We start from the raw sequence: 12,103 nt of genomic DNA on the forward strand, positions 1-12,103 counted from the left end.
TGGGGCCTCCTGCTGCCGCCACTGCCGCACGATTTCTGTTCTCATCTTGAAGCAAAGTTCTTATCCCGAGGTACTATTTCTGGGTTAGCGGAGTCTGTAACCTGAAGCGTCTGTAACCCGAGGTACCACTGTAGTGTATAAATTTTATTAAACAAATAAATAAAACCCGCATGTTCTCCGGGCACGACACACTAGGAAGGAACAAGATCCTATAGTAGAAGCCTATCAAGTGGTGCAGCAATAAAACTGCCAGCACATTTTGCAAAGCCAAGCAGGGTCCAGGATGGTTTAAAATTGGATTAGGGGGAAAAAACACCCTGTATTGTAGGGGGTTGGACTAGATGACCCTTGGGGGACCCTTCCAACTCTACAATTCTATGAGACATCCTGGACATACGGGACAAGCGCTTGCAAGTTAACGGAACAGCGGCCATTGCCAGCGCCGAGTTTCTTTGTCAGCGAGAGCCCCGTTGCATTTTGGAACTTGTAGTCTTCCTTGATACCGCCGGCCACGACCTGATAAAGGGCCGCCTCCGGCGCATGACGGGATTTGTAGTTCCCTCCGGTGACGTAATAGCCCGCAAGGGGGGAGGAGCTGGCTTTCCGCGTCGCCGTTTGGCAGAAAAGCCAGCGAATGAGAAGCGCTGGTGATAGGAGGCGGAGGCGGTGCTTCCGGGAATGGGCGGGGCTTTCTTGAGAAAGGAGGGGGGGGAAAACCTCCCCGGATACTGACTAGGCTGAGACCGGCTCGGAACTTTCTAGAAAAGTCGCGGCTTGCCTTTTGCCTTCTGTGTGAGAGGAGGAAGCGGCAGGCTCCTTGCTCGGCTCCCTCAAGCGCTAGACCTCGTGTGGTATTTTTTTTTTTTTAAATTTCTCGGCCGGGGGCGCGAGCGTATGGTGAGTGAGGGCCGGAAAGGGGCCGCCTCAGCCTCTTCCACCCCCCCCCCAAATTACCCCACCGGCGCCCGCTTTTCCACACAGAACGGGCGGGCAGTTGCGCGGCTGCTCCCAACCCCCCTCCCCTCCCCGCTTGTGTGAGGAAAGGGGGGAGGGGGAGGGGATCTGGCGCGCGCCTGGTCAGCTGACGCCGGCATGGGGGGGGAGAGGAGGGGGGGAAATGTGACTGAACTTTCCCTTAGGAGGGAATGTGAGACGGTGTGGGGAGGAGGGGGGGGCTGGTTGGGCCGTTGGTGTGGGGGGGGAGGGGTTGCCTAGAAGCCGGTCGTGACCGTTTTCCAGGTAGGACTTATCAGGAGGAGAAGCCCCGTGAAGCACAAAAGAGGTGTGGGGGTGCGATCAGCTGTGGGGTGACTTCTCGTCTTCCTAAGCGTGGAGTTGGTGCTCGCCCCACTTCTGTAGGGGAAAGGGTTGGGGGAAGGGGGGAAGCAGGAAGAGTCTCTCGCCAGATGTCGTGAGCTGCCCTGTGATCGTCAGACGGAGGGAAGTGAAAAAAATTAATAAATACAGTGGTACCTCGGGTTACAGACGCTTCAGGTTACAGACTCCGCTAACCCAGAAATAGTACCTCGGGTTAAGAACTTTGCTTCAGGATGAGAACGGAAATTGTGCTCCAGCAGCGCTGCAGCAGCGGGAGGCCCCATTAGCTAAAGTGGTGCTTCAGGTTAAGAACAGTTTCAGGTTAAGAACGGACCTCTGGAACGAATTAAGTACGTAACCAGAGGTACCACTATATAAAGATGGGCATTTCTCTGTAGTGGTCTCAGGTTGGGTGTGAATTTGTGAGGCGGTTGTGGGGGGCCGGGGAGGCCAAGGTTGTGAGATGGAACTTCCACTTTCCCCCTCCCCAAAAAAGGTGCTTTTGAGGGGTTTGGTGGGGGAGGGGTTGAGAAGCCCATTTTGTCTGTTTTTATTTTTTGTATTTTCTTTTTTCTTTTTCATTTTTCTTGTTATAATTTGGAAAACTCTAATAAAATATCTTTTTTTTAAAAAAAGAGAAGCCCATATTGTCACGTGGAAGTGTGACGTATACAAGGGGTACCATATTGCTATTTTGTAGGGAAGTTTGGTTAACTTGGGGTGAGGGAATTCCCTTTTAAGGTAAAAGCTATTGGCCTGATAGTCCTAAAAGTTTGCTTTCATAAGCATTTGGGAGACAGGAATGCTGAAATTATGAGAGAGACTGGAAATATCTCTAGCTTACTGTGTTTGTTTGATGTATTTTTCATGTTCTTATTTGTCAGTGTTATCCTTCCCTCCATGTTGCAGGTATCAGCTGAACCATGGTGAAGGAGACCACATATTATGATGTGCTTGGGGTAAAGCCCAATGCCTCCCAAGAGGAGCTGAAGAAAGCTTATAGGAAATTGGCACTGAAATATCATCCTGATAAGAATCCTAATGAGGGCGAGAAGGCAAGTGTGCAAGCCCCTTCCCTACCACAGGCATTATGCCAATTAGTTTTGTGAAATATGCTTTATCTGCTGGCTACGTGTCTGTATTGTACCTAATGGCTGTGAATTTAGAGTGGGTTGGATTCTGGTACCCAGGCAGTAATAACATATCCTCTTCCCAGAATGGGCATAACAGTCTGATACTGATACATGTTTATCTTATCTAGGTCTATTGCTTCATACTATTAGTTTGAGCATGTGACATGCAGAGAGAGCTAATATTGCTAAATGAGAAAACTATTGGTACTTGTGCACCATCTTATATTTTATAACTTACTTTGCCTCTTGGGCAATACAGCCCCTCTATAGTGCAAAATGGATATCAGAACATTGATCAGTTCAAGGCTTTTTAAGACTAGACACCTTTGTCTTTTGTCTTTAAGAAGCTTTGAAAAGCTTAAATGCAAAAGGATGACTGCAGTCCTTGCAAATTCTGAAGGTTCACAAATGGAAAGGCTGACCATCTTAACCTTTAGAAACTTCACATTGACTCCAAATATGATTTAAAAGGCCTGACTTTAGTCTTGAACAGCCAGCTGGATTTCTATAGAGCATTACGTTCAGATAGTGGTACTAAAGAAATGTTACAATAGTACAGGTAATCTGTGAATATTCTGTAAAGAGGTTAAACTTTTCTTTTCTTTTTAATCTTGTAGTTCAAACAGATTTCCCAAGCCTATGAAGTACTTTCTGATCCTAAGAAAAGAGATTTGTATGATAAAGGTGGTGAACAAGCTATAAAAGAGGGTGGTACTGGAAGCAGCTTTGGGTCACCCATGGATATATTTGATATGTTCTTTGGAGGTGGTGGAAGAATGCAAAGAGAAAGGAGAGGTAATGTCCAACTTTTTTTGAACTAGTTCATGGAAGTGATTGTAGTTCACCCAATAAAAGCAGATTGCATGGGCAAAGAGAGCAGATCAGATTTCCGTTTGAAAGTGAAGGTGGCCCACTCATTTAGCTGCACCTTATTAATATCATGAGTTGCTTTGGTGACTGCAGTTAAAATAAATTCCAATCTTAAGGACTTAAATTTTATTAAAATGTCCATTTGTAGTACTTATAAGGTGCTTCAAATTCTAGTTTCTGATATTTGAAAGTTACTAATGTGGAACTTCAGGTATATAAATGATAAAAGTTGAGCTACAAAGGGGGGTGTTTTTTTTTAAAAAAACAATAATCACCTGACTTACATAGCATCCCAAAAGAGTTTTCTGACTTTTATGTAAGCTATTCATGTTTACTTGGCAATGTTCCACTAATTTCAATATATTACTATTTCGTAAATGTGCCTAATGCGCTAGATCTGCCATGTTACTTCTCCCCAGCCCATTTGGATTGTTCTATCCATTTCTCAAGAAATCCTCCTTTCCCTGGTTAGATCAGGCAGCACAGAACTCCCTCCCTTATAGTGGGATCAGGGATCTTGCTTAATGTCAACTAGCCCTGATCACAGTTGAAACTTATCGTAGAATGGCTTCCCAGGTTGGAAAAAATAAATTTTAAAAGTTGAAATGTATTGGTAAGCAAGAATTTGATGGATCTTGGAAAACATAACCTGAACTGAAATACAATCAGATGCCAATCATATTGGTTCTCAACAATATGTCTTTCCTTACAGGTAAAAATGTTGTCCATCAGTTGTCAGTTACTCTAGAAGACTTGTACAATGGAGCAACGCGAAAACTGGCTCTACAGAAGAATGTCATTTGTGATAAATGTGAAGGTACACTGATAAACTTTTGTTCTTTGGGATGGGGGAGGTGAAAAGTCATATTGGAGACAGTGCAGTTGTAAAGGGGGGAAATAAGCATGTAGTGATCTTGTGCTTATTTTCTTTGATGCTGTTTTCTAGGCCGAGGCGGCAAGAAAGGTGCTGTGGAATGCTGCCTTAATTGCCGAGGAACAGGCATGCAAATTAGAATTCATCAGATAGGACCTGGAATGGTTCAGCAGATCCAGTCTGTCTGTATGGAATGTCAGGGCCACGGGGAGCGCATTAGTCCCAAGGACAGGTGTAAAAGCTGCACTGGAAGGAAGATTGTTAGAGAGAAGAAGATCCTGGAAGTTCATATTGATAAAGGTATGTGTCTCATTTTGGGTCTCTAGTTTTAAACCCAATTATTTTTGAGGGAGCAAGTATGGAGAACACTCACAAAAGTTAGAGGAATTGCTGCTGCTATTGCAGCCTACTTGGTAATGGAAGTAGCCTGCAGGTAATTTAGCCAAACACCTGATATGATCTGGATAAGTTGAAGAATTGCATGAGAATCTCCACAGTCAAGAAACATAGTTCTGTGGAAAACAATGCAGTTGTTCCTTTTAGCAGCCCTGTTGGAAGCCCCAGACCTGCAAGTAAGGCAGTGAAATAAGCCAACCTACAGATAAGTTTCTGCATGCTTGGATACCTGGAGAATACAAAAAAAGCAAATTTTCTGGGCAACCAGAAATTTGGGACCTGCCCCAAAGCTTGGAACACAAAGCCAAAGACAAAAGGATGTGACTCTGCTGTCTCTGTTCAGCTCCCAAGTCATCAAGAGGTGACAGAGCCACCAAGTTGCCACAGAGACAAGCCAGTGCATCTTCCCCTTCCCTCTTCAACTTGAAGCCAGAGAGGTGATGTGAATGTTTGTTTTGGCTTACTGCTTGCTCAGGTATTAGGAGGAAGCTTTGGGTTTGTTTCACTCACCAGAAGCTGGCTGAGCACTGGCCATGAGAGGTTGAAATATTCTCACTGCCACAAATACCAGGCAACTGGGGATGAGGAGAATGGTGTGCCTAAGCCATTAACGTAGTATTCTGTAGGAGTGTTGGAGAACGCTTTATAGGAGTTTTGAGGGAGAATTATTAGGCTTGGAGGAGGTGTTTCATTCTAGGTTAACTTTTGGACTTTTACTAGTGATGGAAGAAAAGAAACGGGGGGGGGGGAAGGGTTTAAAAATAGGGTTGGTAGATGTGCACCATGAGGTACATGTCTCTCCTAAACTCCCCCATAGCCATAGGAAAGGGAAATGGTGCAATAGTGTTAGACTGCTAAAATGCAGAGCTGAATGAGGAGGAAGCTCTGGAAAATCTGGGAGAATTAAAATCTATGCAATACTTACATCACTGTAATTTTGAAGATTAGGTGGAAACCACACTATAGTGGAGCGTTACATGATGGACGATGGAGTGATGACTTCCATTAATTTATTTGGGTTGTATCCATCCTGCCTTACCACTCATACAACATACTTTCACTTTTGGAACTGGACTTCCCCTTCCTCTCCTTTCTGGAGCTGATTTTGGGGAGACACAGGGATAAGAGAAGAAGTCCCATTGCCCAAGGAGAGTGCCAATTGTGCAGTGCTAGATGAAGTTATGCATTGGTTGAAAAGTAAATTTTAAAAAAGATAATGAGATGGAAGATGTTCACCTAGTTCTCACATTAATTGTGGGTACATAGTGGTTCCTAAGAGTTGTGTGGCTGCCATAGTTAGTGTTCAAAAATTTGGCTTAGGTGGCTGTTTAAATCTTGCTTTTCATTGGAGGTTGGAATTGCAGTATGACTAATGCTGTACAGCTTTAGTACAAAAGCTTTGGGAAACACATTAAAACATTTTTTATTTTACCCTAATAAAAATGTTTTAATATGTTTCCCAAAGCTTTTGTACTAAAGCTGTACAGCATTAGTCATATTGTAATTCCAACCTCCAATGAATACTTTGAGTGTGTAAATAATAAATAATAAATTTAAAAGGTATAAAAACCAGGCAGAGCTGCAGGTTATAGTCCATAATGCAGAAAGCCTAACCAAATTCGGCAGAATTTAGTAACACATAGAATTCTTTTGAAGCAGTGAGGAATAGTAATACCTGTTAATGTCTATAATGCTATGATATTTTTGTGCTGTTTCTCCATCTTACATGGTGCTTTTGCAATAGGAATGAAAGATGGTCAGAAGATAACTTTTCATGGTGAAGGCGACCAAGAACCAGGATTGGAGCCAGGAGATATTATCATTGTCCTGGATCAAAAAGACCATACTCTGTTTACAAGGTAAATTTGTGATCGTACTGCTATAGCAATTTTAACTATGTTAATATGTAAGGGCTGGTTTTTATATGTGTATGTTGCCAGTCTCAGGGTTTGTTTATTGGATCAGAGGAAGCTATAGTTGGAGAATAAGGTTTTAATAATTCAGTGAGAATAAAGGATAGCCATAAAGGAGCAAAGTTAAAAATCAAATCATTACTCTTAGAGATGGGGCAGCTACTATAGGTCTTCAGGAGTAACAGATGTAATTCAGGCGGTGGGGAATCACTTTTGGCTGGAGTACCAGATATAAAAGTAACCAGGCCTTCATGAACCACGGTGATGGGTGTAGCTTACTGTGCTCCTGATTGTTCTTTTGCTGCCATGGCTCGTGTTTAAATTTGGTGCCAAACGCAAGACACATCTGCAAAGGAACTGCTGGGAACATAAGCTGATTCCCAGTTGTTCCTTTGTAGCTGTGGATTTACCTGTGCTGTGCCTGATGAAAAAAAATCTGAAGACAAGCTGTTCCTTGATACAAATCTAGCCACAAGATTCTGTAGCTTGGGAGTACCTTCCCCACTCACTTCTAATATAGAAGACAGAGATAGCAAGTGGTTAGTGTAGGGAAGCATCATTGCTTGATAAACCCCCAGCCTTCAGTTTGCATTAGTATCCATGGTGGTGGGTGGGTGCAGTTTTGCCATGCTTTTGTCACCACAGGTGCGAATAAGAAAACTGGTAGAAAACCTTGCTAGTTGGTAAAATAGTCATCTGTACTGGGCGATACTGACTTGATTTAAAGCAGGCTTGGGAGATGTGAAGCTCTGAAAATCAGGGGTGACTGTAGTTGCTTTTCAGTTTAATACGTTACGTTCACATCCATAGTATCAATTATAGCAAAGCTAACCACTTAGAAATAGAACAGACATAGAAACATAACCACCCCACCCACTACTCCCCCTCTTTCCCCTTTTTCTTCCTAACCTAACATTGTATGTATCATTAATGTCTCATAACAAATCAGCTGAATTGTAGAAATCATAACTTGAAGAATGAGGCATCACACTGTTTTTGTATACTTAAGAAATCTTTAATAAAAAACATTTAAAAAATAAAAAAGAAATAGAACAGACAGCTGCAATAGCATTTCCCGCCCCGCCCCCCTTAAAACTGTGCGTCTTCAAAGGCCCTAGGATCAGAATAAACTATGGGGTACTTCTAGTCCTGCAGGAGTAAGAGTTGCTTCTACAACAAAATGTGTAAAGACTGTATGAGTGATGTTCTCAGAACTGTGCTATGGATTTGAACTTCCACCTTTTAGTTCAGGAGCAGCTTAACTCAGGAGCAGCCAGTGTTGTGCCCTCCAGCTGGGAACTATAGCTCCCCTCACACCTCACTGTTGACTATGCTACCTGGGGGCTGATAGGAATTGTAGTCCCAACACCACTTGGAAGGCATCCTGTGGCAGATATTTCTTTTTCTCTACAGACGAGGTGAAGACTTGGTCATGAGCATGGATATCCAACTAGTTGAGGCACTGTGTGGTTTTCAGAAGCCAATTACAATGCTGGATAATCGAACTATAATCATTACTTCTCATCCTGGTAAGTATTATTTGAGAACAGGATTTTGGTATATTTTCCTATTGCTTACTGTGGGTGGTAAAACTTCCAAGTAATATTTTGAGATAATAATCATCACATGAAAATGAAATGTGCTCAAATCTATGGAATGCAGACTTGTGACACAACAAATACTGTATCTATGTCAACATAGTAGTGAAATACCAGCTGCCGAGATCCACAAGGGAGGAGCTTTTTCACCTGCCACCTGGTTGGCCACTGTGAGATCAGGATTCTGGTGGCTCTTTGGCCTGATTCTGCAGGGCTCTTAATGTCTTAGAAAAGCTGGTATTCTGTGTAGAAACAGCATTTCAGTGATCGACTCCTATCGCCTTGGAGAATTGTCACTATCACTTGCAGCTGTTCTTTGACATGATGAAAGGGAAATAAAGTTTGCAAATAGATGTTGGTGGTACTCTTCTGGTGAATGTTAGATTGATGCTGGACTGAAGTTAAGTGGTTACTAGCTGTAATGATTAAGATAATTGGGGGGAAAAGAAGAAAGTAAGGTGTAAAATTAAGTGAAAATTGAGGATGAGGATTTGCTGAATGAATAATTGAAATTGGAATACAAAAAGGGGAGGTATGAGGAGGTCCGAGAAATAAGTCTAAGAAAATGGGTGAATGAAATTATATGTGGTTTTTTAATTTTTGTATTTTGAATTTTGTGTTTTTATTTTTGTTTTTTGTCTTTTTTGTATAAATTTGGAAAAGTTAATAAATATTTGATTAAAAAAAAAGATGTTGGTGGTACTCTTAATAAAATACTGAACATTAACCCTGGTTTGATTTGTAAGCAAGATCTCTTCTGTTCCCCAGTTTCCACTTCCAATACTTGCTGATATCTGTGCAAAGTGAAGTTTCACTACACTTTTCTTCATGAAATAACTACTTCTGCATGGTTGTTTGTGCACCTTCATTCTCTCTTGCCTTGTCAGATCTGTTAAATTTTAAGCGTTTCTCACAGGGAGTAGTCTTACTACTCTGCACAGAGAGTAGTAGAATGCTAATAAAAATAGGTCTATTAATGAGGATAACCCTTTATCCTTTTGATTCCTAGGTCATATTGTTAAACATGGAGATATTAAGTGTGTACTGAATGAAGGAATGCCCATCTATCGCAGGCCATATGAAAAAGGCCGTCTGATCATTGAGTTCAAGGTAAGATTTAGTTGTCAAAAGCCACTGATTAAATAAAATTTCTTTGGTAAAGTTTCTTCTGCTCATGCTAGAAAATACTGCCGTGTGAGGTTTAAAGAAAAAGTTGACATTAATTTACATAGCTACACAAATGTGCCTTCTGCTTGCAGATATCTGCCTGCCAAACCATATTGTATACACACACCTATCTAGAGCTGTAATATGCATGCAGTGCACTAATAGTGTGCCCTAATTTCAGGTGATCTTTCCAGAAAGCGGCTTCCTTTCCTCAGATAAGCTGTGTCTATTAGAAAAGCTACTACCTCCAAGGCAAGAAGTGGAAGAAACTGAAGATGCGGATCAGGTAGAGTTGGTGGACTTTGACCCATCTCAGGAAAGAAGACAACATTACAATGGGGAAGCCTATGAAGATGATGAGCATCATCCCAGAGGTGGTGTCCAGTGCCAGACATCTTAAAATGGCCTCATGATTCCCCTTGTGCTGCTTACCCTGTATGTCAGTTGTGGATGAGTGAAGGACTAAAGTTGCTAAACTTTCTCTCAAACTTGCCATCATCCCTGTAATATTTTAAACATAGTTGTTTTTAAATCAAGTTAACAAATTTAAATCAGTAAAATGCTACACTTCAATCAAGTTGGAATGATGTTCATATTTCCGTATGACCTCTTAAGGAAACTAGAAGCCACTTTGCTCTGGCTTTTTTATTTTGTGCATTGTAAGTGTCTTGTGTACAAATGCACTGGCTTAGTATTCAGTGATTTCTGTTTAGTATTATAAATTATATTCCCTTTAAAGTAATGCACATGTATTTATGATTCATGTTTAAAATGTGAAATTAAAGTTTTGTATTCATCTGCTCCTAGAATAAGTTGGTGTGTTTTGGATGTATTGTGGCTGGTTGAGACTTCACAAGACACTGTCCTGTGCTGGAAAATAAAAGCCCCCCCTCCACCCCCAGCTTTAGCTAGACTGCTGTGCAAACATGCTCTGTTAATGTTATACAGGATCTTAACACAGCTAATGGGTGAAAGGTGTTGAAAATTCAGCCTGCCTAGTTCTTATGTATGATGAAGATCAGAATGTTCAGGCTTGCTGTGAACAGGAAATACTTGGCACCTTGAACAATGGCAGCCATGCAACTGAAAGCAGCATGATTATTCTTGGACTAAAGGCAGAAAAATGTATAGTATCTACAACTTTAAATAGGAAAGGTGGACCATTTGAACTTATTAATATTTATCTTTAAGTGATCCTATTAACAATATTCAAGTTCTTAGACTGCATGAGTACTTCTAGAAAATCCCTAACTCTGACACTGAACTAGTGTCAAAAGAATTCCGATAGTTTTGTGTGAAGTTTCTTATAAGGGCTACCTCTACAATTAGCCATTTCAACATGTTAACTGGTTTTATAACTAAATGGGATATAGCTTACTAAAATGGCTTGATATTCCAGTTCATAGCTGGGCCTTGATAACTAAGCCAGGGGCTTAATAGATTCAAGTGCCTCTTGAGACTCAGCTGTACCTAGGCTGACACTTGATTTTTTTTTTTTTAAGAATTCCATTGCAAACATCCCTATTATAAGAATGAGCCCGGCACATAGTGCATCATGCTGTACATACAGAGCAAGTGAGCTAACAATAGTTTTTCACATCCATGACCTTATATTTGAGGTTTTGATCTATGACTTCTTTCTAGTCTCTAGTCTGGGGTTTGATTAAGCTGTATAGCAAATTATCATGGTCCCTGTGATAAGGATGAGTTAGTTTAACTGAGTATGTGACTTCTAAAAAATGCTTGCATAATTGTACTTTAAACATGAGTTTCAACCTATAGGGGGAATAAATACTGTCCTTACTTCTAACAGTTTCATCTCTTCCTTTTTTATTACCTAAATCGCCAATCAAAACATATTAACGCAGTGAAAAATTGTGCCTTTGTGGCAATTTGTACCTATTAAAACAGCCATTTCTTGGCACTGGCCATGTGTAGGGAATGCTCAATTATGTTGTTTAACGTTACAATTCATCTACTTTAGCATTATAAGGGCCATTATGAAATGCATTAGTTTTTTAAACAATTTAGGCTATTTCAAATGAAGTGACAAAGTAATTTTTAAAGCATTAATGTAATTGGGACAGCTCTTCTAATGACAGCATGGTAACTTGTAAAGCCTATTGTAGCACTGGTCTTGGAATGACTAGCCTGCCTCCCACCTCAACCAACTATTTTTGTTTTACTTGTTCTAAGCAGCTCATCTGCTGAATCATATAGCCTGATGCTGTCACGATTCGTCCAGAGCACCTTGCCGCCCCAGGCAGTTCCCAATTAAAACGCTGAATAGCTTCTACTTGTCACTCTTGGCCACCTGAACATCCTCAGGAAGCCCAGACAGTTAACTGGCAAAACATTTAACATCAAGGGCATATCTCTAGTAGCTCTCAAATATGGTTAGAAAGAATACTTTGTGGGGAAATAATTTGCTTGGCATTTGCACCCAAGAAAAAGGAAGTTTTCCCTGTCCTCCATACTCCGGAGCGTATCATAAGAAGTTGCTAGTCTTGGGATAGCTCAGTTGGTTAGAGCATGGTGCTGGTAACACCATGGTTACAGGTTCACTCCCCCTAAGGGACAGCTGCCTATTCCTGCAGGAGGTTGGACCACATGATCTTTGGTGTTCCTTCCAACTCTGATTCTAGGTACCACCTCATGCAGCCTCAGATAGGGCACTTCTCTTTTAAAATGGAAGGGTGGATAATGAGGTTGAACAAGCATAACCTTCCCCCAAGCCAGTTCAAAACAGCCAGCCAGCATAGCTAATGGGATAAGGAATTATGGGGTTTGTAGTCCTATCTCTGCCCCAGAAGAGCTTAGCTGTCTCTGCCTTTC

The 12,103-nt window shown here is 41.5% G+C and overlaps 1 protein-coding gene across 1 annotated transcript; it reads left to right on the forward strand.

The window, feature by feature from the left end:
• The first annotated feature begins 698 nt into the window (after positions 1 to 698).
• On the forward strand, positions 699 to 11,078 carry DNAJA1 (DnaJ heat shock protein family (Hsp40) member A1). Its single transcript, XM_081176757.1, has 9 exons — positions 699 to 897; positions 2,227 to 2,372; positions 3,068 to 3,245; positions 4,033 to 4,137; positions 4,267 to 4,494; positions 6,335 to 6,449; positions 7,917 to 8,032; positions 9,111 to 9,211; positions 9,450 to 11,078. Exons 2-9 carry the CDS (start codon positions 2,241 to 2,243, stop codon positions 9,666 to 9,668), a joined length of 1,194 nt encoding a protein of 397 aa, XP_081032883.1. The 5' UTR covers positions 699 to 897; positions 2,227 to 2,240; the 3' UTR covers positions 9,669 to 11,078.
• The last annotated feature ends 1,025 nt before the right edge of the window (positions 11,079 to 12,103 follow it).

Source organism: Podarcis bocagei (assembly GCF_964188305.1).
Source record: "Podarcis bocagei genome assembly, chromosome: 17".
NCBI classification, from domain to species: Eukaryota; Metazoa; Chordata; class Lepidosauria; order Squamata; family Lacertidae; genus Podarcis; species Podarcis bocagei.